Source organism: Castor canadensis, chromosome 17 (genome assembly GCF_047511655.1).
Source record: "Castor canadensis chromosome 17, mCasCan1.hap1v2, whole genome shotgun sequence".
Taxonomy (NCBI): domain Eukaryota; kingdom Metazoa; phylum Chordata; class Mammalia; order Rodentia; family Castoridae; genus Castor; species Castor canadensis.
Genome location: NC_133402.1, coordinates 59,003,098 through 59,029,464, shown reverse-complemented (window position 1 = coordinate 59,029,464; position 26,367 = coordinate 59,003,098). Strand labels below are relative to the sequence as shown.

Genomic DNA, 26,367 nt, shown 5'->3' with positions numbered 1-26,367 from the left:
ATATCTCTTAACTTGAATTGCTTAATGTTAAAATCTGAAGACATTCTGGGAACAGTCTCATTAATTTCAGTTGGTTAACCAGGTCTCTGAAGTTACTGGTAGAGGGGTAGGCAAACTGGGGTAAAGCTGAGGTTCTCCTGGGTGTTCTTATGTCTAGTGTGGGGTCCTTTGTACTCAATGCATTGTGAGGATGAGATTTTTGCCTACTCTTAATAACTAAATTGACATCTGATGTTGAAACTAGGAAGAACACTTAGTTATTAGTGCAACACTGCCTATATACTGACCTTCTAGGGTAATAAGGATTAGTATAGCAGAAAGGCTGCCATGAATGAACTGTACTGACAAGAGAAAAGAAAAAAAAGATACATTTCACAGTGTCTCCAAGAGAAAATGACAGCTCAACAATTGAGCTTTGGCTGCAAAGGTCAGAGAGAATGCAAACCAATGAAGAAAAGTTAAGTAAAAAACTGGGAAGAAACCATAAGCCTGAGTTCCACTGACTTCTCACTTCTCCCTTCAGTTCCCTTATGATCTAACCATTATTCTAGACTCAAGCTCTGGCTTCAGCAGACACTAGCCAAGTGGAACTAACACGCTACTGCTGTCAGTCTGTGCTGGAGGACAGCTGCAGGCTTTCTCAGAGAAGGCCTGTTCTAGGTCGTATCTGCTGCTGTGCCTTGGGAAGAGTTTTCTCACATTTTCCTCTAATGAGTATTTTTAAAACAAGGGGTAGGGTTTTGTGTTCTTTCTTTTAATATATAACCAAAGGCTCTCCGTTCTTCTTTTCTTCCTTCCCCCTACTTTTTTGTTTGTTTGTTTTTTGAGTCAGGGTCTTACTATGCAGCCCAGGCTGGCTTCATATTTGCAATCCTCCTGCCTCCCAAGTGCTGGGAAATTCATGGATGTGTGCCATGCTGGGCTCAACGGTTCTTTTTCTAAAAGAGACAAAGAAGCTGTTCCGCTTCTCTTAGAACAAATCACTGGTTAGTATATCATATTCTGGAGTCTCAGGAAACATTTTACAAAGCATTTCTTCCCTTTTCTCACTCTTTCATTGCTACCTATTCCCATATTTATACCAAATTTCTCTAAGTCAATGATTTGGGGTCAAAAGAATAACTTCTGGAAGGCACAGGCTCGGTGGAAATAGTGCATCTCCTCTTCAGCCAGAGAACTAAAAGTAAAAACTTAGGAGTTGAACCAGCAGGGTCTCTTCTTGGTCCTTTTTCTTGAAAGCATGGACCTAAGTGAACATGTAGCCTGTCCTGTGGGCCACACTGTGACGGTGGGCTTGGGAGAGGAAAAGTTATCATTTCCCATCATAGGCAGAGATCAAGAGGAAGGGCTCTTACAGTGGGACTAGTCTTGAACTTCTACATTTCATTTTTCCTTTTAAGTGCCTTTAAAGTGATGTTTTCACCATTTCTACCATGGGACCTTCCAATTTTCTTAACAGCTGAGAAATTCACTCATGTTCAATACTCAGAAGAAACACTCAAAGTTCTAATCTTTTCTATACTTCAGGGAAAAGTGGGAGCTGTCTCTTGGCTCAACTTTTCCTTCCCCTAAAACCAAAAATATAAACATTACTATGTCACAAATACATTGTGTAAAAACAGACGAACAGATCTATAAAAATAAATGCTTCTACATAGGAGTTCAAATTTTAACTGAGTCCAATCATTAGCTGAATGTCTGGATGGAATCTGAACAGCCGTCAAATAATGCTCATTTATTCTAACACATAAGTAAAACCATTATAAATCAGATTCAAACAACAGAACTATAAACTTCCTTCCATCTCCTGTTTGTCATTCCCGGGAGGTGAACTGTGCACTATTTCAGGAACTGTGTACCATGATTGCTCTGTTCAGCCTGTCCCTCTGTATACATACTTCACAGGTTTGTTACCCGACAGGGTGGCTGGCTACATTTTCAGGTCAGACAGACACTCAGCAGATACAAGTATAACACCTACTATGACATTCTTGGTACTGCCTTTATGTAGCCTACATTCTAGTGATGAGCACTACAGCTTAGCAAAGGAGCAACTATTAAAAGTCCTACGATTTCAAAATGTTACCTCAAGTTCAAATTGATACCATTAGGAATGAAATGCTGAAATAGTACCTCTAGCTGGGGATACAGCTCAGTGGTACAGAGCTTGCCTTGCACGTGCAACGCCCTGTAGGGAGGGGGAAGCCCCTGGGATTGAAATAGTACCTCTATATGATATCACTAATTCTGTATATCTGCTCTCTAGAATAACTTACAATGTACACAGTACCCTTCATCAAGACAGTATCCTTAGAAAAGCACTTAAAATTGATGTAGAAGAAACACAAATATGGAAACTCCTTATTCTGTGGGCCAAAACTTCTGAAATATCTGATTTTAATATTTTGGAAGAAAGGTGAGAAAGCTCCCAAATTAACTTCTTTATAAGAAATGGCCTTTCCAGATACATTCATAAGAGTATGTTTCTATCAGTCTTTTTTTTTTCTTTTTTTGAGATAGGTCTCACTATCCAGCCTGGGCTGCCTGAAACTTGCTGTTATCAAACTAAGGATCCTCCTGCCTCAGCCTCCCAAGGGCTGGGATTCCAGGCATGTATGACCACACCTGGCTACAGTTATATCTTAATCATATCTGGGTGTATTAATCATGACAAAAGTGGACGAGGCTTTTATACACACGAGACCCTGGAGTCACTATATGGCAATGCAGTCTCAGTTACAGGCACATGCCAGCCTTCTGCTTCACAAGAAATATGTTAGAGCACCTCACTACCTACTTAGTGCTAAAAGCTCTGTGGGTAATTATGTGTGATCTGATGCATCGACACCAGCTTATGAAAATTTAGACAAAGACCACATTCTCCCAACTCACAGGCATTCCTTTTCACCTGTTTCAAACCAAGCAGAACTTTGGTGAAATTCTGGCCATTATATGTCATAATTTGGCTCTGGTAATGGTATTTAAATTTGCGTAAGTAACATACTGACTAGGAACATGGCTTTGGAGTCAGAATCTAGAACAGGAAGAAGGCACTGCTGTGTCCTAGCTGACAGCCTCAGTCAGAGTGCTTGTTTCCTGGTCTGTAACTCTCCTATGAGGTTTAAGAGACTACGTGCTAATACAGCACAGGGCTCAGCACACAGTGAGCTAATGCACAGAAACTGGCTAGTATATGTTGAATTCTGCTTCAGAGTGAGAGATTATCTAAGAGCATATCTTGATCTAAGTACCTGAATTATATGACTTTTGGAGGCCCCCATACCACCTAACCTAATGCTTTATAGTTGGAAAAGGCTTGGTAACAAGATTTTGCTTACCAAGTGAACTGAATCTTTATTTTTCTCTTGGATATGCCATGCTATTCCAACAACTCTGCTAACCAATACACAGAATCCAGCAACGTCTCATGTTGTAACTAAAAGCCACAGTATGTATCCGATTTGTCCAGGGTCTGTCACGTCACAATCAATCCAACGAGGGAGTCGGCATTTAGGGAAATACCCAGTGACAATGTCATACTATCATCACTTGACAATGCCTTTCTTCAAAAAGTCATACAATTGGTCTCTGTCTCTCCTTCTCCTATCTTTGGTGGGACTCTACTTCTTTCTGAAGTCCAGTAGAGAGAGCTTTTTACCAAACTGGTCAACAGCATTTCTTATTTAGCTACACAGTACCAGCAGAAAGTGGCTCTCCCCCAGCCCCTCCACAGGCCAGGCAATAAACATTTCATAATTAGGGGACCATATGATTCTGTTGAGTAGTTACTCAACCTGCCCTGGAAATGCAGAACTACTACTGACAGCACAGAAACAAATGAACATGGCTCTACTGGAATGAATTTATGGACACAAATTTGAATTTAATTTACTTTTTACATGTCAAGAAATACTCTTCTTCTGATATTGAATAACACCCTCCCACAAACCAAACCATTTAAAAATGGAAGAATCCTTCTTGTCTCTCTCACAAGCCTCAGAATTATAGAGGTAACAGGTGCTCTTCATAGGTGCACACTGCTAACCCCTGGCTACATTTTAATCATTACAGAGAGTACAGCAACGGTCCTGAGTCTTCACCACAATCTCAAACATTTCATATGCTTCCGGATAAATGTGTTTGAACATTCACCTAAGTCATTGATTTTAGATTTACAGGTGCAATAAAATGATATTTAATCCATTTCTTGGTTTATAAGACATTTACATCTTTTAGATTATAAACTAATAAAATAACTAATTTTTTTTGTACTTCATACTTAAAAAAAAAGAACTATAAGCCAAGTTTTAATCAACTACACACACTCCATTTTACATCTTCATTTAATGACTCTAAGATACAAGTGGCAAACCCTGGTCCTGCCATGGTTATCTCTTAAAAGTACTTACCATCATGTATGAATGTTGTAGGGCTCACCTAAAATTCTTTGGAAGGTCAGTTTTGGAAGGTAACTAATAATTTAGCCACAGATTAAGTTAAGGAATAATGAATACTTAATTTGTTGTATTCTGTAGCAAAGCCAAGTCCTAAAGGGTGCTACTTCTGTGGTACCACAGAAGACCTTCAAAATGTTCAAGGTGTTTGGTTCAATATGCAAGCTAAGGCTTAGAAATAACTCATTACATCTGCCTGGTTTCACACAGAGACAAAAGCACAATTTTGATATTGAGCCTTTGAAATGACCATTTAGAATCATCACACTTTGCAAAATATACAGAAATGTAAATTCACAGTACATATACACTCTTAACCAGAAGAGCAACTAGTAATAAAACCAAGCTGTAACAAATGATTAAAAATGCTCAAAGGGAGTACTTAGCAAGATTTTGAGAAAGCAGAAGATAGAAGGAAAAACTGGCCTCCACTTACAAACGTATCTTGAAACCTTATAGCATTAAAAATACAGAAACAAATTTACATTTGCTCCAAATGCAAATGTCTTTTGAGACATGGTTTTCTTTGGAGCAATAGTACTCATGACAACCACAGCTGCATATACTTCACCACAATTAAGACAGAGTTTGGCCTCCCTCTCAAGTTATCTATTATCTATGACTTTAGCCAATTATTGATTTGTATTGTATATTCTACTTAACACCAAGAAAACCAAACAAAATTATATTTGGTGCTTTGGAGGACATGGTACGACAACAAAAAGTTTCTAAAATTGGTATTTTAAAAGTATGTTAAAATACAATTATAAGGCAAATAAGACATCCATCACTAATAAGAAACAGTCTGTAGTAAAGCTGTTTCTGGAATGTAAGTATTCTTTTACTGGAATGAATTAATTGGCAGTTTTGGAAATTTATAGTAAAAGTCACTGTCTTTGTTGTAAAATCTGATTTATATCTCTAATGCTGTGCACTTTTTCTCCTAACACACTACTTATTTTTATTCTTCCAAAGAAGTCACTTAAGATATTCTAACAAATGCTTCTGTTTACTGAGTGCCTATTACGTGGCAGACATTATTCTAAATACTTCACATCTTATCTCCACGATGACACAACAGTTACAACTTCCTTCGCAGCAAAGAGAGATCAGGAGAAAAATTCTCATTCTTCTGTTTCTTTTCTTTCTTATTTTTCTCTGTCTGTACCTCTCAAAAATAAAAATTCAGTTGAAAAAGAAAAGACAAGTGGGGCACAGTGGTGGTGGCACCTGCGGTCCCAGGTACTCAGGAGCCTGAGGCAGGAGGATGGATTGAGGACAGGAGTTACAGCCAACACAGACAACACTAGGTCTCTTAGAAAAAGAAAAAACATCCTACCCTTGCTACTGTCTTCACATATCATGTGAAGCTGATGTGAATGGATCACTTTTCTCCCCACAAGAAACAGAAATTTTGAGATCTTATGTTTTCAATTCTTGAAAATATAGCATAAAAAAGAATTTAGAAAACATTAAAAATGGCAAAAAAAAAAAAACCCAAAACCCAAGCCCTCAAATTTCAAATGGATTCAAGGATAGCTCAATAGCTAACAAATGCAACATTGGTATTTAACTGTTTCCAAACAATTCCTTGAGCCCTCAATGAATTCTTACTGGTCATTTACTTCCCTCTGACTTACTGAGGTTTTGTTATGATACCTGGGTTTTAAGATGAGTCTTTCTTGTTTTTTGGTGGTCGTGGTGGTATACTGGAGTTTGAACTCAGGGTCTTGGGCTTGAAGGGCGAGTACTGTACCACCTGTGCCATGCCCCCAGAGCTTTTGCTTTTAGTTCATTTTTCAGATTCGATTTCCATCCATGATCCTTCAGATACAACTCCAGCCCCAGGGCTATGTCTTATTGCCATTTACTTCCCCTCACTGCATACCCCTCCAGTGGACAATTTATACAATTGGAGGTGGTTCAATTCATATGTGTAGAATTCATTAAATTACTAGTCTTTTTTAAAGTTAGACATTCACCAATTGGGAAGATAATATTTTGTATAGGGAAGGTTGATTGCTAGGAGTCAGGTTAATTTCTATGAACCAAACCCTATCTTTATTCCTACAAAATTTAATCAGTCGCACTTGTGAATTCTATCATTTTTTAAAATCATACATTTAGAAAGGGATAAAATATTCCATATTTTCTTTCTCTCTTTTTGCAGTTCTGAGGAACAAAGCCAGGGCCTTGTACATGCTAGGCAAGTGCTTTATCTCTGAGTTGTATCTCCAGACTCACGCTGACATTTCCAATTAAGATATAATGGTCAACATTATTTTTAAAATAAAATGTTCTCTTTGGCCTATATCCAAGTAGTTAGAAGACATGCCCTAGAGATTTCCTGCTTCTTGAAAAATGGCCATTTCCTTCATTTTTCCTATGCTGAGTATAATGAAACCCCTGTCCACACAACCACATAGATATTTCCCCCATTTTAAACTTCCTCTTTACATGCGCACAGACCTTCTAGTGAAGTAAGGAATGTTCCTAATGCAGACAGGACTGTATGTAATTTGGTAATTCATACTCAGTAATGCAATCTGCAATATGGCTCATTCATCCATTAGTTTGTTGATTCATTTTGTTCATTCACTCATTCAATCATCAAATATTTATTAAGTACCAACTATGAACAGACAGCATTGTAATTGCTGGGAATACAGTAATGAACAAAACATAAAAAAAAAACAAAACAAAAAACAGTCCCTGCTCTCATGGAGCTTACACTCTACTTCCTCCAAAGACATCTGCAGCTAAAGGATCAGTATGCAAATGTAAGAGGAGAGCTTTCTGAAAGGCTATCGGTCAGATGCCCCAGAGGAGCACAGGCTACAGTGAGTGTTTCATTTAACATTTGTAATGTGTTTATTTTTATCAAAAATAAAAACATCCTCCTTAATTTCCTTACTTTTTAAATTACACTTTCTGACAATTTCCACTAGTTCTTAAAAGAGAGATAATTGTTTTTCAACTTCCAATCTAATGGATGATCAATAGGTATCAATCAGTGGTGGTCTTTATCTTTTTTTTTTAATAAAAGAATTGACTTCAAAATTACAGGACAGTTTGTCACTACTGCCTTTGCATTATTTAACAATTTACTGATGATGCTAGAACATGAAACAGCTGATTGGTCTATTTGCTTGATATCTTAACTTTTCTCCTTTTTACTGCCCACAAACTGGACTTCTACTTCTGAGTCAGCATTAATATGAGGTAAAGGCTGTCATTAAATACTAGACTTCCCCAGCAGAGATTAAACCAATGTGTCAGTGCAGCTACTGCTAATCTGCTCTGGATCCTTCTTCTATCATGCTGTCATTTCCTGCCCATGCCCCTACTCTCTCCAACCATAATCTCTCCTAACCAGGATGAGGGTCCATTATTATAGGTAATTTGAATTCCAGTAAGTTTGCCATGGGTAGGCTACAACTGCTGCTAAGTTCAGTGGTCCACTGTGTTCTCCTGGTCTTCTTCTCCCTCTTCATGTTACACCAAAGGTTAACGTTTTTCACTGTCACATGCACAACTCAGCAGCACCACTCTCCTTTACTCTTGTGGCAGGAAATCATAAGAAGTCTGTGAGTATGCCAGAGTGATAAAAGATGCAAAGCCAGGCATTAAAACACCAGCTTCGCTCTGTCCGGTTACAGTAAGATCAAGGCATATTAAAGGAAATGTCACTCTGTATTTTCTGCATTTTCAGTTCTAAGAGTGCTTGTTAAGTTATAGGAACAGCTGGTTTCTTTTAATGAGAATACACCAATGCTGCTCTAAAGCAAGGATCTGAATGTCTGACCTAGAGGTCACATTCAGTCTTCAGCTTAATTTTGTCTGGCCCAAAGAGAAGGTATCAAGAAATGACAACACTGCAGGTTTTTGCAAATCTTTTAAAGTCTGGTATGGTGTTAAATGCCTATAGTCCCAGCTACTCAGGAGGCTGAGGCAGGAGGATAACTTGAGTTCATGAATTCAGGGCCAGTCTGAGCAATACAGTGAGACCCCCCCCCACCCCATCTCAAAAAAAAAAAAAAAAAAAAAAAAGAAAAAGAAATCCTTTAAAGTACTAAGATAGAAAGAGACAGAATTCTATGTAGAGAAGTTGGTGTCCTCCTTGAATGCTGTGTGTACTTCTCACTGGCTCTACTTTTTGCGTTTCTCTTCTTTATTCTCCCTCCTTTCCTTAACTGTCCATAATAGGGTACTGTGGTACATATTATTTACTGTATTTACTGAATTATGTTCCTGTTTTCAATATGAAAAGAAGACCAACTGAAAGTTTCATCTTTTTCTGCTGAAACAAACAAAAAAACTTTGGGGTTTTGGTTTTATTTTGCTTTGTGTTGGGGGAGAGTCCACAGTCCTTGAAACTTCTTTCAGAGATTATTCACTCATTAACTCAGTTAACTAAATACCCATCTTGGCAAGCATAAATACTACATTAAAAAATAAAACCATAAACATTATACTTTGAGAATCTACACAAAACAAAAAGGAATACAATCAAAGTTCATAAAGCATAAGCATAAAAGAGAAAGAAATACTTCATGGAGAAAGTAAATTAATTATTTCAACAAAAAAAGGAATAGAAATAAAGGCACTCAAAGGAAAAAGTTATTTATCATTTCTTATACATTGAAAAATAAGGATTTTCCACTCCTGGGCCCAGTCTTCAAGAAAACTTTATCACAAAATTACTTTGTATTTTCCACTTTACAATTTCTTTAGTAAGTACTATGAACTACAAATTATTCAAACAATTTCCCAGAAATTAAATATCTTCCTAAAAGTGCTACATAATCCCCATCACATAATAATGTCACATTATCTTTACCACACAAAAACTATAATTAGTAATTATAACTTATTCTTTATTTGTCATCTTTCTACAGAACGATCAGTAGTCAGCCTTACCAGTAAATTGTACACATTACGAATACAAATTTTAATAGAATACTGATTAGACTGTTATGTTGCAAGTATTTCTAGAACATGATACCACAAATCAAGTCACTAATTCCGAAACAATATTTTATTGACAAAAAATTACAGAGAAGTGCAAATGGACATCCTATTTCTCCCCATTATGGTCCATCTATCTATCTCCCTTTCAGTCCATGACATGGTCTTCTGGACCTATAAGAATGGGCAAAATACTTATCATGTTCCCAAAGGGCCTTAATAATCATCTGAAACCAAACCATGGTGTATTTAAGTTCTGTGGTCCATGTCATCATTGGCTTTATCTATATGAGTTACCATAAAGGCCTCTTCCCTTGTATTATAGCACATATCTAAAGTAAATGAACTATATCAGTGTCAACATCTAGCAATCATTTTAGACACAGGAAATATTGTATTATTAACATGTTTGCCTTGAAGTAACAGTTTACAAATTAAAGTTTAGGTGTCAAAAATGATTTTTATAGGTTATATACTAGAAACACTTCAAAAAGGTTAAAAAAAAAAGCTTGTTAGCTGAACTAGATTAAGGTACACAGAAAACATTCATCGAGTTAGTTGTGTTTTTTTTTTTGGTGCTGATTTTTCAAAGCACTTCACACATTTACTTTTATTGCTATAATTTCCATTTCTTTAAGGATGCTTCTTTTTCAATTTAGTTCAATGAACTTAAGATTGTTCCATATTTCTCTTTCCAATAGGCCTGAAGTACTTCTCTGAATCATGGGAACTGCCAATGCTCTGTGATTTCTCTCACAGTACTCCTTAAAATAGCACTATAAATGGGGAGGGTTCAGTAACCTGTCCTGTTCAGTAGAAATACCCAATGCCCTTTCTACTATGGCTCCCGAAGACAGACGTGTGGTTTTGCTCCATGATGACTGTAAAAGCCTGTGTAGACTCTGAGTTTTTGAGAGGTAAGATTCAGCCTTATGGCTTGTTGAGGGAGCCGGGTCAGAACTTACCACAACACTTTACTTCTTACCTAGAACTTTTCTGATAAAGGACATGAGGTCAGCATCAGACTAGACTGTAGTAACATATGGTGCTACAAGAGTGACACATTTTGGGGGAGCTAGAAAATTCAGATGACCACTCACTAAACATAAAATCATCATTCCACAAAGATTTTATTCACATTAAACTTGCACAGTAGCAAAAAAAAAAAAAAAAAATCAAAACATAAAACTAAGCCACATATCAAAGAACAATATACAATAGAAATTTGACTTCTCAATGGCATTGGAAGAATTCCCATAAATAACATTTACATTCTAAGTGTTAGGTCAGTCTTCAAGGTGTCTGAAGCTTCACAGTGCTAAAATTGACTTTTATCAGAACACATGCAAAAATGTGCAACATAATAATCCATGTTAATGACACAAAAAAAGCAGGCCAGTTATTTGTCATTCCAGCATGGCCATGCCACTCTATGTTCTAAAAACAAACAAACGACCCCCCAAATCCAGGTCCCATTCATTCTTCAATTATGCCTTTTGTCATTCTGCTTTATTATATTCAAACAGTCACTGTTAGTGCTCTTCACCACGACTTTCAGGTTGACGTCACTCCCTGCCTGCTGGCTGTCAGGACTGGGGGACGCCCCTCTCCCAGACTCACCTTCTTCCGGATGTCTTCATCGTTTGCTCCAAGAGAGGCATAGAGCTTGAATGCAGCCTGGCGGAGCTCATGAGCATGTTTTAAGTCATGATCAAGCTACAGAAAGGGACAAAAAAGATATATTCCAACTCAGTTCATAAATTAAATTTTATAGTTTGAAGGAAAAAAATGTGCCACAGCTATTAACATGCTAGTGTTGTCACTAGATGAATTTTCTAGTTTTTCTGGGATCTGTTCACATATGACTGAGACCTGAAATGGAATCTGCTTTTAAGAGTGAGCACCATGACACCTGACACTGATATATGAAAAACTCTTGTGAATATCTGACCTCTAAAAATTCAGTATTCCCAGATGGTAGTTTGGTTTTTTTTGTTTTGTTTTTGGTGGTACTGGGGTTTGACCTCAGGGCCTACATCTTGAGCCACTCTACCAGCCCTTTTCTGTGATGGGTTTTTGAGTTTTTTTCAGGATGGGGTCTTGTGAACTATTTGCCTGGATTGGCTGTGAACCAAGATCCTCCTGATCTCTGCCTCCTGAGTAGCTAGGATTATAGGCGTGAGACACTGGCGCCCCAGATGGTAGTTTTAGTAACAATGATTCTTTCAGCAGCTGTTTGAAATGCTCTCTGCAAAAAGAAGGCATTACTTAGGCATTTCTAGTCCCAGAATGCAGCTGATAAACTAGGTGCGGTCACACTGATGTTTTCAGGAGGTTTCCACAAACATTAACAGTAGTGCTGGCCTAACTTCAGCACTGAAAAAGCTTTTAGAAACAGGAAACTCTTTGTAAAAACCTAATAAATGATACTCCATGGTAGCAATTACTATCTATTTCAGTTATCTGAGATTTATGTCTAAGCTGTCTTTTTTATTTTTTTTTTAAGAAAATTCCTAAAATTATCTACTGGCAATGAATGCTATCTTTAAACATAAATGACTTAGCTAATTCCTCCACAAACCTGCTTACTTTTAATGACTATGAACTAGTAACTGTACAAGGTATATTAATAATACAAATAATTTTAAACTAAAAGTCATAATTTATTCATCTGAATGAGTGTCTTTCAAAATGAGATGCCTTGGAAAGGTTAACTCTTATCCAGTGGTACAGGTGTTGCTCTTTGGAAACTTCCTAAAGAGCTAATTAACAGATTAGCTAAAAGAAACCCAGACAATGGAATAGCTTCATCAACCAAGAGTTTTAAGTTAACGCTCAGTGATTATGGGATGTAAAATCCAGCTGAGTATTATCATTTAGTGTAACCAAAACCTCCACAAAACAGAAAATAATAACTCAGTTGAAACAGCTATGAAGGCAATTATTACTGGGGTTTGTACTCAGAGCCTCCTGCTTGCGAGGTAGGCACTCTTACCACTTGAGGCATTCTGCCAGCCTATTTCTGTGATGGGTTTGTTCAAGATAGGGTTTCATGAACTATTTGCCCAGGGTTGGCTTTAAACCACAATCCTCCTGATCTCTGCCTCCCGAGTGGCTAGAATTACATGTGTGAGTCACCAGCACCTATCTATAAACGCAACTCTTAAAAGTAGTTCCAAAAATGTTTTGCACTGATCACCTTTTACCTGAAGAATGAGAATATAGCAACAAGAGACGTTCCATGACCTTGAACAGAGTTAGCCACTGCTGGTAGGTCAATGCCCACTTTAGAGAATCTACTATTTTAGTGGTTCAATTGGGAGAGCCAGGGATGCAATTTTCTTTTTCCTGCTTATGTGCTTAGTAAAAAAATTTCCTGACAATAAATACTGAACAAATTGTATCAAAAAACTCACAAAGCACTATCATCTATGTTAACAAAGATAAAAGACTCCTTTACATAAAAAGGCTTTGAGCAGCAATTACCAATTGTTTCAAAATTGTGAGCAAAAGGAAAAATCTTTCTCAGCTGCTAGAAGGGAAAGAGAAGAACATACCCGTTTAATATCAGTGATGGCACTCACTGAGCTGGGATACTTGAAATAGTCAGCAAGCATGGCAATGAGGTGATCAGTTATGCTGGCGATCCTCTGTAGTTCAACGTCTGGCTCAATCAGATAGGCGAGGGTTTCAGCTCCTTCAACTCTCTCCTCTAGCAACCTCTCCTTACTGCACATTCGCACCAAACAAGGTAATGTCTGAAAGGTAGGAGATTAATTATTTGCGTTTTGGTAAAGGCAAAAGCTTGATGAAGAACACGGCTCAATAGGATTACTAGGAGTCATGTTTGTGATCAAGCATTTCTTTTATTGGTTTTCAGAGAATAAAACTTTAGTGCAAAAACAAACAAAATTCAGTGCGGATTAATCATCTGTGCTGGTACACTAAAGTCTAACCAGACAAAGTATATGCACAGGAAATCTAATTAGCTTTTGTGATAGGGCTGAAGCTTTATTGGACACCTAATGACAAACATTCAAGAATACCTCCCTAACAAGTCATGTCTGACAGGTCTGCCCCACCTATGCATTTATTTACCTAAAAGAGATTCAGCAGTTTAATCAGGAATTCTTTTTTCCTGCTGATCTTTCCTTGGTAATATGAATAGAATGACTTTTATTTTTTTTTCAGTATTAATATCTACAGTTGCAAAAATGAAATACAGCTTTAAACATTCTTGGATTCTACTGGTTCTAAAATGTGAGTGAATTCAGCAATCACAGTTGTTAGATTTGCCAAGAACTCGCTGGAATGCCTGTGGTATCTATCAGTCACTTTTAGTTCTGATCCTTAAGACCTTGGCACTGGTCTTGGTCATTTAAATACATTAGGCTCTTAATAAAAATGCCCATGTATTATTGTTTTGAAGACTGATATGTGTATATATGGAAGTAGACACTGAAATGCTGTAAATTTTGGAAGCTTTCCTCAACTACTGCAGTCAGCTGGACTTTGCTCTTTTATAGTAAGTTCCTATTGTATTTTTACCACAGAAGTTAGCATTTGTGGTTCACTAATGAGTTCCTATTAAGTTAGGTCAAGATTTACAACTCAATTATAGGCTTCTGAGGCAAAGATCCTATTCTCCTTTCCCTCAAGTTCCTAATATTTATCAATGCCATAAATTCATTAAATTTGTGGATTACTGAATTTAAGACTACCAACTATTATATATGACAATTACTACTAAACCTATCTTCTCAATGAGAAGGAAAAAGAAGGTTAAACAAGTAAATAAAACAGTCATTTGTATTGTAGCCCTTAGCACTCTAAGCTGAATTGTTTTTTTTTCATTTTTCTTTTATTATTCATATGTGCATACAAGGCTTGGTTCATTTCTCCCCCCTGCCCCCACCCCCTCCCTTACCACCCACTCCGCCCCCTCCCCCCCCCTCCCAATACCCAGCAGAAACTATTTTGCCCTTATTTCTAATTTTGTTGTAGAGAGAGTATAAGCAATAATAGGAAGGAACAAGGGTTTCTGCTGGTTGAGATAAGGATAGCTATACAGAGCATTGACTCACATTGATTTCCTGTGCGTGGGTGTTACCTTCTAGGTTAATTCTTCTTGATCTAACCTTTTCTCTAGTACCTGTTCCCCTTTTCCTATTGGCCTCAGTTGCTTTAAGGTATCTGGTTTAGTTTCTCTGCGTTAAGGGCAACAAATGCTAGCTAGTTTTTTAGGTGTCTTACCTATCCTCACCCCTTCCTTGTGTGCTCTCGCTTTTATCATGTTCTAAGCTGAATTGTTTACGTGGGTCTTCACAGCTCCTAAAACTGATTCCCTTCACCAAAGACTAAAGCAATCTTAGTCTTCATTTTTTTTTTTTTTGACAGTACTGGTGTTCGAGCCTGAGGTACTCTACCACTTGAGCCATACCTCCAGTTCAATCTTAGTCTTCTTAAGAGTCTTTTAGTCTTAGGCTCACATTTTGAACAACAGTAATGAGAGATCTCACATTAATAAAATGACACTGTGACATCTGAATGTATTTAATATTATTATCCTTGCAATAACTTGGTGAGATAGTTGAGCAGGAATTAGTACCTCTACTTTCATAATCAGGAGTCTGAAGCAACAAAAGTGGTAGGAAGTACCAAAAAACAGAATCCAGGTTTCAGGACTTCTATTCATGTTTTCCTAAATTCAGGTTGGATTCGCCATATCACAATAAAGATGGTTGTTTTCATGTTATTTATTTATTTGCTCTTTCATCATGCCTTTTTTTTTTTCTTTCAGTACTGGGATTTTAATTCAGGGCCTCACACTTGCTAGGCACGTGCTGTACTACTTAAGCCACTCCACTACCTCTTTTTTTTTTTTTCATTTTTCTTTTATTATTCATATGTGCATACAAGGCTTGGTTCATTTCTCCCCCCTGCCCCCACCCCCTCACTCCACTACCTCTTGATGACTGGCTGTGAGAGTGACATAAAGCCTTTTCTGTAGAACTGGCAAACTGCCTATCTATAAAACTGTACTGTAAATTTAATGAAAATCAGGAATTAAAATATTTTCTATTTCATCTAAATTTTATATACTTTTACATTCTAATTACCATAAAAATGAAAAGGTTGTGACAAGGAAAGAATCATTTCACTTTGATGTTCACAATACATTTAAAGACAGTATTTTAATTTTTTTTTTTTATTGTACTGGGGTGCATTGTGACATTTACCAAATATATCATACAATATATATCTTACAAACATATATCATAGTTGAATTCACCCCCTCCATCATTCTCCTTTATCCCCCCTCCCCTCATTCCTGGAGCAGTTTCAACAGGTCTCACCGTTCCATTTTCATATATAATACATAGTATTTCCACCATATTCACCATCTTACATCCCTTCCTTATCTCTCCCCGAAAATATACACACTTGTACCAACCCCCAAACAGGACCTGTTTTACTAAACTTCCTGTTCTGTTTTTGCAAAAAGACATTTTTGTTTGTTTAATATAGCTATACGTCCACGTATATATGTATTATATATGTATCTATGTATTATAACCCAAATTGATTCATCACCTCTATTTTTCTCTTTTCTACCTTAGTCCCCTTCTTATGGTGATTTCAACAGGTTTAAAAATTCTACATTCATTTTTGTATAGTACATCAACCACATTCACTTTAACTTCTTTCTCTTACCTTCCCTCTCCCATTAGTGACCTCCCCTTAGCATGACCTGTTTTTCATAATATTGCTTGTATTTGTAATGGGCTCATATTCCACACAGGACAGAAAACATACAGTCTTTGGTAAAACCAGTATTTTAAAATGACATAGGATTCCACTGAAAAAAAGCACCATACTTTTGTATTTTATGCTGTGACACATACACATAGTAATAAATGTATAAAAAAGAAACAAATACCAATATTCATATTCAACATTTAGAAAATTGTACAATTTTTGCCAGGCATCGGTGGCTCACACCTGTAATCCTAGCTACTCAGGAGGCAGAGATCAGGAGCATCTCTGTTCGAATCCAGCCCTAGGCAAATAGTTCATGAGACCCTATCTCAAAAAAAAAACCCTATTACAAAAAAAAGGACTGGGAAAATAGCTCAAGTGATAAGAGCATCTGCCTAGCAAGCATGAGGCCCTGAGTTCAAAAACCCCAGTGCTGCCAAAAAAAAGGACAATTTTTATATTTTTAGAGAAAATTAATTAGCTTACCTTTAATACAATACAGTTGTCATCTGTCCGAATTGCTCCAGCTCTGCACATGTAAGTTAAACTGTAATAAAATGACAGAAAGTAAGTAAATTTTGACTTAAAGTTTAAAGCTTATTTGCCTTTCAAGATTTTATTGTATTTTATTTTTGGTCTAAAGATAGGCATAGCGGTGCATTTCTACAATCCCTACACTTGGGAGGCTGAGGAGCACAAGTTCCAGGTCAGACTAGGCTACGTAGTAAATAAATAAATGGGCTTTTAAAAATGATTTTCTCTATACTTCTTGTTTGGAATTTTCCATTATAAAAGAGGGAAGAAGTGTTAAAAAAAAATATATAACAAAGTATCTCAGTTGAACAAAAATTAAATTGGGATATTCCAATTTAATAAGAGAAGCAGCATTAACTGTCCATCAGAAATTAACTGAGGTTACCAGAGGTTCTGGGGATCGGTCAGTGATTGTGCTGTACTGAAAAGCAATTTACCTTATAATTACAGAAGGCACTCCATAGGCAGACAGTGGACACTAAGTAGTTCAGAAATTTAAATTAATGAATTTCATTTTTGAGTTAGATCCCTTTAGTAAGCTGGGAAGGAGGAGAAAACACTAAAATATTCCATGTCTGGCTTTCATAAAAAGCTATAAACAAATCATTAAAATTATTTTACTTTTATTGTGGAGGGCTGAAATGTCTTTAGAGTTATCATTGTCGTGAGGCTAGTTATTACACTGGTTTTTTTTAACTACTTACATAAGAATATTACATTACTAACGAAGGAAATGCTCAGTTTTGAAGACAAAAGGCAAGCAAACAAAAACGCAATACAAACAAAATGTAATTTGAGATGCCTGAGTAATTCACTGAAAATTTCCAATTCTCTTAGATAGCCACAATTTCTTAAATATTAAAATTAAACAGTTCATCTAGCATAGAATCCCATACAACGTGTACTCAACATGTTAATAATATTAATAATCAACTTCCATTCTCACTCCATACTTCTGCATCTCTCTGTTTTCCTGGCTTAATACTGCATATAATGTGTTGGTTATAACTGATCTAATTCCATATTATTTCAACTGAAGAACAAGTAGAATAAGTTGAGGATGTAATAATTTTCTGTAGATAGCATTAGACGCGATATGAGAGTTCCTGTTCTATATACTACCAGCAATAAACTGAATATAAAAGGACCCACAGTCATTTAGGAAAATGTGAGACAACCCAGATGGGGACTGGAGTCAGGTGATAAGGCTATCCTCCTCTAAGACACTGACAAAGCCTTGTCTCTTCCCATGCTGCTTTCACTTTTACCATTTTGCTGATGTGAGCTGCATCTCAATCGGCTTATCCCTCTGTAACATCTTCACGAATATCTGTGGTAACAATTCTCCATCAACCAAAACTAGGAACAAAGCAAACAAGGAGAGGAGGAATCACTTTGAATCTACAAAGTCCATGAATTAACTCACGTAGATGCCAGTGAAAGTTCCAGCCTACCATTTACCAGGGTCATCGATACCTGGGGGTTTTCAAAAGCTAAAACCGAGAAGCATTTCAGTGCTTGCATTCGAACCTGTAACAATAAATGAACAAACAAAAGATACACTTATTTTTCAAATATGACTTTAGTACCTCAGAATCTAAACTGTTTTGAAGAAACAATTACTGAATTCTATTTAAAATAGTAAAAGTGGGCTGGGAGTGGAGCACAATGATAAAGTGCTTGCCTAGCATGCTTAAGGCTGTGGGTTCAGTATATAGCACTGTGGAAAAAACAAAAACAAGAGAGCAAAATGAAAAAAAGGCCTAAGGCGATAACAATAACACTTGTATATTCTGAAGAGGATAGCTAAAAGTCAGAATTAATTTTGAATAGAAAAGAAAAAATAGAAAAAAGTAGCAATTAAAATTGAACAGAAAAATATCTAATGCAATTTTTAAGAAATATTACAAAATATAGTGTAAGTTACAGGAAGCTTAACAACTAACACGTGCCTTTCAAGTGGGACATTTCTGTTTCTTCTCTACCTACCAATCAGAGAACTAAAGGAAGGAAAAAAAAAGGCCTCTTTTAAATGTGTATGGGATGGAAATGGAAGCAAAGAAAAGAGAGGAGAGGAATGAATCTCACATTAAAAGTTTGAGAAGAAGTAGGCTATTTTAACTTTAAAAACACTAAGAATTGTGCTGCTATTCCTCAAAAATAGGTACTGCTCTGGAATGACACCGAGAGCCCCATCTCTTGACCACACATAGTATGTTTTACAATCTGCAAGCATTTTCTCCAGGTGATCTAATCCTCGCTTCTGAGCCTGAGTCTCTACACAACCTTCTTAGGAGGGTGCAGGCACTACCGGGACAGGCAGTTGGAGTAGGAAGAAACCCTGTCCCTCACCTGGGCAATTCCCTACAGCGCTGGCAGTAGGAACCTAGAATATGTTAATGACACTCTATAATGGAGCAAACCTTGGCAAGGGTAATGTTACCAGACACTTTCCCCTTCACAAACTCTAAGTATTAAGATTTATGATAGCTGGTAAAGCTAGTACGGAAAAAATGAGAAATGGAGGAAGAGCAGAGGGCATCAGTGAAGTCAGAGGATGACAAAGTGAGGGACAATAAATAGCTGCCTCAACAACTGTTTGATATGCAGGTGCTGGCAGGTCCCAGGACAGAGGAAGTGACTTCAGTATGTATTTCTTTCCCTTGCCTCTGGCTAGTTTCAAGCTGGCTCCATCCCCATTCCTACCCTTGTGAGCTCTTCTGTCAAGACCACAATGCGGATGTCTGAGGTGGGGAAACATACGAATTAGTAGGCCCTACCTGAAAGAGAGCTAAGGGCCACGACAGCAGAGCAGGGTCAAGGTAAGGAGACAGAAAACAAGAATGCCTCCTTCTCTGTTCTGCCATACCCAGTTCTAACGTGACACAACAACAACACAGCAAACACATTTGCTACAACTTGCTAGGTGGGCAGCAATGAATGGGCAAAGTCGGCACTTGACAACATATTATGATGCCCTTTACCTCTGCAAGAAAGACAGTAAGAGCTGAGTTATTGGGTGTGAAACTCCTGACCGTTTAACTCAAAATATAAAACAGAACACATTTTAAACGCTGATACACATGGAGGCATATGCTGTGAGTTAAGTCACTGTGGCTAAATAAAGGTTTTTAAATACGAAGTCTCTCCTGATATCACCAGTCATTGCTTCTCAAGCAGCAGCACTGGCACTGAAACCTAACCAAGAAGACTTGAAACACTACTTAACAGTATACCAACAGCAATTCATGGAACAACCATATCCTGAAAAGATGGCAGATGTAGGGGCAATGTTTTTTAGTCAAAGTCCACTGTATAGGTAATATAATGCCCTGTAACACTACTCCTAATCACACATCTGTCAAAGCAGCAATAAAATATGTGGGTCTCTTTCTATAAACGAAAAACAAAATAAAAATCTAGCCATAGTTTAACATCTTACTTTATAGGAGAGTGAGGTTAGTAGGTGGGCAATATTCTGGACTGCACCATGGTTAAATAAAATTGTTTGATGGTCTGGCCCCTGTAAGAAAAAAGAATACAATAATACATTAACGAAAGTTGTGATTAAAGTGGAGAAAACTCAATTCACTATGGCACAGATTTCTCAGTTACCCTTTCCTTGCATAAATTCAGCCCCAAAAAGCAAGGCAGACACTGCTTTACTCCTGGAAGGGGCTGCCATATTCTACTCATCCCACATCTAGAACTGCTGCCTCCTCATGCCCAGAAAAACGGAAGCTGACAGAGAAGCCACCTTGGCAGAGGCCTGTGCAGTTATTAACCAGCATACCGCCACAGCACTGCCTTTCATGTGCACCTGTGCCCTAGGACCACAGGAGACAGTGGCACTGTCACTCTTACATCTTAAGACTGATGAGCTGGTCAGGAGAACTCTAACTACAAGGGAAACTCACCTCACAACTTATCAGGGCAGTTTCAGTAATGCTACAGTGGAAAGAAACACAACACTCCGTAACTGAGAAATGAGTACATTTTGGGTTCTGTATTTCTCATTTCTCTTTTTAAAATGATTGCTTCTTAAAATAGGAAGTTAAGGAGACAGGAAAATAAAGCTATATTCTTTTCATCAACTCTGTTTTCTACTAATCAATATACTAATGATCTTCAAAGTGGCAGAAGCTAAAGGTTAATGCAAAGCTTTAATTTTGCTGCGATTCTTAATTGTTCATTTTATGTTCCAGCTCACCCAATCAATTAATGAAAAGTCAATTAAGGCCAAGACAGGGATAAAATTGCATGTTTACCCTTATTCAGAAGAGAAAAACTTATCACTGAAAGGCAAGTGGTCTGGAGTTTGCCAAAGGAAACCAGTTACTGGTCCAGAAGAACTCTCAAATTTCTTCAAGCTATCATTTACCTAAGTAACAACTATCTTGCAAACAAAACAAAACAAAACAAAACAAAACACTAGAGTGGCTCACTCTTTATTGGGGCAAAACATACACCATCTGATATAAGATTAGCTCTCATACTTCTGAACAACACATCAGCCATATTCTATTTTATAGGTACTAATCCTCTAAACATTATATATTAAAAGGGTCCTTTAAAACTTCAGTCACTTCTCTCTTAACTTTTACACATTTTCTAACTTCTAATTTCTTATTTTTAATCACTGTTAAGAGTATTTCACTGCTTTCTCATGCAAACCTCTCACCACATATTTTAAGTAGGTTTTCTGTTGTTGTTATGGGGACTTTTTTCATGGTACAGGAGTTTGAACTCAAGCCTTAAGCTTGCTAAGCAGGTGTTCTGCCACTTGAGCCACACTCCCAGTCCTTTTCGCTTTAGGTATTTTTTTAATAGGTTCTTGTGTTTATGTCAAGGTTGGCCTGGATGACAGTCCTCCTATTTACACTTCCAATGTGCCACCATGCACAACTTTTTATTGGTTGAGATGGGGGTCTTGTTAACTTTTTGTCTAGTCTGGCCTTGAATCACAATCCTCCCAAGTAGCTACAATTATAGGCATGAGCCACTGCACCCAACTAATTTAGGCAGTTTTTAACATATTACTGTTACAAACAGTGTTTTGTTGTATTACTGAGGGTACATCTCAGTGTAGTTCCTAGGTTTTGAGGATAAAATCCCAAAGTAAAATGGCTTGATATTTTTATTGTTGCATATCCATCCAGAATGGTGCAAACCTGCTTTTGAAATAAATAATGACCAAACTGACATTCTCAGGACAAAGTTTACACGTGCTCCCTTTCTTCCCACTTGATCCATGCATCTGCAGTTACAATCACTGGTACTACTTACTGAGTACTTGTCTGTAATGGACACAGCTCTATATGCTTCACTTGCACTGTCTCATTTGAAACAAAGGTGTCCCAGCTTATTCATTACAAACATAGTGAAGGAGGCTGTTAATGGGGAGCCAAGTAAAAGAGAGGTCTCTTAAGGATCTGCCCCCTTTGTCCTATGTAGAAACTAGAATGAACTGTGAAGAGAAGCCTAAAGTGGCCTAAGCTTACCTGCCCAAATACTGCATTTTTTTGCCCATCTAAAAATTTTGACATCTCAATTTAAACACTGGCAGAGTTTAACAGAATGGTTAAGTAGGCAGGGTGCTATCTTGGTCTTCTGCACCTCATTGTTCTTCCATCTCTGCAGCCACTCTGTTCTTTTCTTGTCTTTTGAGGTGACCTAAGTGTAATATGTTATTTTATATTCTTCAAGACACTTTTTATATATACAAAAGCTGGTTATGGTGGCACATGCCTTTAATCTCAGCAGTTAGGAGGAACGAGAGTTTGAGGCCAGCCTAGTGTATATAGCAAGACCCAATCTCAAAAACAAAACAGTGCTGGATGTGTGCCTTAAGTGGTAGAGCAACTGTGTTGCAAAGCATGAAACCCTGAGTCAAACCCCAGTACTGCAAACAAAACAAAACAACACAACACAACATATGCAAGCAAACATGTAAGTGTATGATTTTTCCTGTTTTACTATATACAGTGCTCCAAACCTTTTAAGCTCTTTGCAATATATCTCAGAGATCATTTGTATCAGTATGTAAGAGCTTCTCATTTCTTCTTGGCCTTTTTCTATTGTACGACTACCTCATATTTTATATAACTGGTAACCTGTAATTAGACATTTAGATTTTCAGTCTCTTACTATTACAAACATCACTTCAATGCATACCAATGTGCATGCATTTTTTTTTTCTCCTAAAATCAGTATTTTCTGGAATATCTTTTCTGGTAAGAGTTTGTATTCACAAATGATAGTGAAAAAATGAGGCACACTGTAATTCTCTGTACATACCTGTTCCATGCTCATGAGATACCTCACTTGTTATCCTTTCAATACATTGCTTCAAAGATAGCAACAAATATTTGTCATCAAAGGTCTTCCTTCTCTGTGAGGTTGTACACAGGATTATGTAAAAACAACTGCAAGAAGGGACCAGTGGCTGAGCTAACTGGAGAGGAGCTATCCTTTGATTCTTACCACGTCTCTTTTGTTTTTCTATAAGACAACCTGGTGGTTAGTGGGGAAACATCTACTGGGTGGGAAGTACATAAGCCGTTGTGGTCTTAAAAAGATAGGGCTCAGAAAGCTGAGTAAATGCTTAAAAATTGACAATTTAGAAGACAAAATTCCAATAAATACTATTACTAGTCTATTTTTTGCTCCTTAGTAATTCAATTATGATTAGCTTATAACACAAATGCCTTAGTAATTCCTCCTTCTCTTGACTTGTTCCTCAAAGAATTTAAATTGACTTTACAGTGATACCAGCCTATGCAAAATTAGTAATTTAAAATCTTGTCCCATCCAATTTTAAGTAAGTGGGTAAATGAGTCTTAAAATTTCTTTGGAACTATGTGTAAAAAACCAAAAAACAACAACAAAAAAAAGAATAACATGACAATAAAAGGTTTTTCTAATACAAAGACCATCAGATCAGTTGTTTTCAAAGATAGCTGCTGTTAGTGAATTAGTGAAGTTAAATTGTATTTTAAGCCATTACTATTGTCACCAGCTTTACAAATGCTGTAATGTTTCTTGAGGTCTAATTGTATCTCAGGATACTTAAATTTGGTCATTTAATTGCAGTAGCAAATGCTAATTATCAGGCTTAAAGAAAGCTGAGTAAAGGTGATTTTCTCTGACATCTTTAGTCAGTGCATGACAGTGGCTGTAAATCATTATCCTGGTCACAAGTTTCCCTCCAGTGAAAGAACTCCTGATTTAACGGTACTCCTTTATATACGATTTCAGCTAGGACAGCAGTGAGAAGTTTCAGATGAGCAATTGTAAATGCAATTTGTCTAACTGACAAATTTCTAATGAATAATCCTGAAGTTACCTATTTGGTAACTTCAGAAACAGGATTATTCAAACTTCTTATAATTTAACAAAGGAATCTGACAAGTAGTTATTTCTCCAGGTCCAATTTTCAGCACCCTTGAGAGATTACTATGGTCATGAGTAGGAGATGCTATACTATCTTGAGCACTCAGGAATACACACACCGGGGCTGCAGGTGTGGTTCAAGTGGCAGAGCGCCTGCCTAGCAAGTATGAAGCCATGAATTCAAACCCAGCACTGCAAAAAAAAAAAAAAAAAAAAAGCCCGGCTGCTGGACAGGGACAGGTCGCCAGTGCTGCATGACAAGCCCAACAGGGTCTTTCCAGTGGCCGCGGGCAGCCGGGCCCAGGCTCGGCGGTGGCCCATCCAGCTCCTCTCTATTGTTTGTTCACTGCCGTTTGCTGCCCTCCTGGCTTTCCTCCTCACCATCGCCTACCTGGTCGTTAAAGAGTTGCACGCTGAAAATTGGAAGAATGAAGAGGATGTAGACACTGGGCTGTTAGGATCCCTAACTGCTGGATTCTCCTGCGGCAGCTTTTCTTGGACAGTGACTTATTTCGATTCTTTTGAACCAGGAATGTTTCCTCCTGCTGGGTTCAAGAAACTCACTGGACATTCTTTCCACGGGGGCTATAGCATGGCGGTTTTGAATGGCCCTGTAGCTGCTCTTACTGTGCCATGGTGCCTCCTGTAAACCCACACTGGAATAATACTTTTGGCAAAAGTCATGACTGTTTTGTAATAACAGAAAAGAACATCATTACCTACTCAGAAGACTTAGGAGACTATTACGTGGCTCAAATACATGTCATCATCGCCATTGTTGCGGAGGACCTTTCAAAGCATTATTCGAGAGTCTAGGCACTAGGGAATAGTTGAGTATGAAGTTCCAAGTACTTTCTTAAAGTATAAGATGTTTACCTCATCTTTTTACTTTGGTGTGGTAGTTCTTATCAGTTTTAGAGAACATTTTAATGGAGATCAAACTTGGAAAATTGCCTATAGGCCAAGGACTACCTTACCATATATACACAACATTTTTGCTAAGAAATACTGGTATTACTGTTTAATTGAGACAGTAATATTATTTATTTATACATAACATTTGGAGAACAAGTAATGCCTATTACAATATTTTATAGAAGCTTCTTTTAAATCAGGATAGTTTTTGATATTCATATAATCAATAGAAGGTGAATTTATACTTCTTATGGGGAATAATTCCTTATATATTTTACATATTTTCCTACTACATATCTAGACAACTGTAAATGTTATTTCATAGCTGGTGCAACCTCATCATTTTTACTAAGTATTTTGACTATTAACAAAACCAGAAAAACACACTGACCTAGGTATTAAATTAAATAAAATTATTTTAACAAAAAAATCTGAAAAGGGTAAATTAAGTCATAAAAACAGAGAAATTTGAGGCTGTTGATTACTTCTATTTTCCATAAATTTAAATATCTTGATGTACATATGGTTACTTCAACAGAACTTATACTGCTTTGTTTTTAATAAATGAAAACCTAAAATTTTTGTATGCAGAAATGCTTAAACTACTTTATTTTTAATCTAAAAAATATAGTTTCCATACATATATATATATATGTATATATATGTATATAATAAAACTATGTTGTCTGTAACACTATACAAATAAACAAACAAAAAAAAAACAGGCACTGAGAGATTGCTATGAGGTATCTCATTATATCCAAATACCATTCTCTACTTCCCTGCCAGGGCTAGCTATAAGACATCATTTTGTTGTTGCAAATTTCTAGATCATGTTGGTCTTAATTCATTTATAGCAAATGAATTTCAATAAAGTTTCATTTTCTTAGAGCATTTCTCTGCTTACCTGAAAAGACAAAGGTATTGTTTCATACCCTGGGTTCTATGAGTTGGCCTATACACTGTCAAAGGAAAAGAAACCTCATGGATTTTTGACAAAAATCTTAGATTCTAAGTGCCTTAAACAGAATTGAATAAGTTGTGACAATCAGCTAGGGCTTGGAAGGGGTTTTAAATCATGAGATGACAATTTAGGTACTTTTTCATTTATTTGGGAAGATGTTCTAATATAGTGAAAACCTGTGGAATGTAGGCATTCACTTCTCTTGGCCCTTCTTTTCTATGGTTCCCAAAGTTCCTCAACAGGAGTTTACATTATATATGATAGGAAAGAAGGTAATACTATTCTAAAACACAGAATCACCAGGCAATAACCAGTAATATGGTTAGACATTAGAAAATGTTTAGAAACTAACAAAGGCCTTAAATAAACAATCACCCATAG

The 26,367-nt window shown here is 37.0% G+C and overlaps 1 protein-coding gene across 4 annotated transcripts in view; it reads right to left on the bottom strand.

Moving 5' to 3' along the window:
* Armc8 (armadillo repeat containing 8) overlaps positions 1 to 26,367 on the bottom strand; it is a 95,674-nt gene that overhangs the window by 32,700 nt on the left and 36,607 nt on the right. For all 4 annotated transcript variants that reach the window (XM_074060289.1, XM_074060288.1, XM_020178272.2 and 1 more), the window contains 6 exons: positions 20,158 to 20,238; positions 18,170 to 18,245; positions 17,984 to 18,074; positions 16,668 to 16,728; positions 12,980 to 13,180; positions 11,043 to 11,138 (listed from right to left, as the gene is read on the bottom strand). In XM_074060289.1, coding sequence (XP_073916390.1) covers positions 11,043 to 11,138; positions 12,980 to 13,180; positions 16,668 to 16,728; positions 17,984 to 18,074; positions 18,170 to 18,245; positions 20,158 to 20,238 — 606 coding nt within the window. The remainder of the gene's footprint in view (positions 1 to 11,042; positions 11,139 to 12,979; positions 13,181 to 16,667; positions 16,729 to 17,983; positions 18,075 to 18,169; positions 18,246 to 20,157; positions 20,239 to 26,367) is intronic.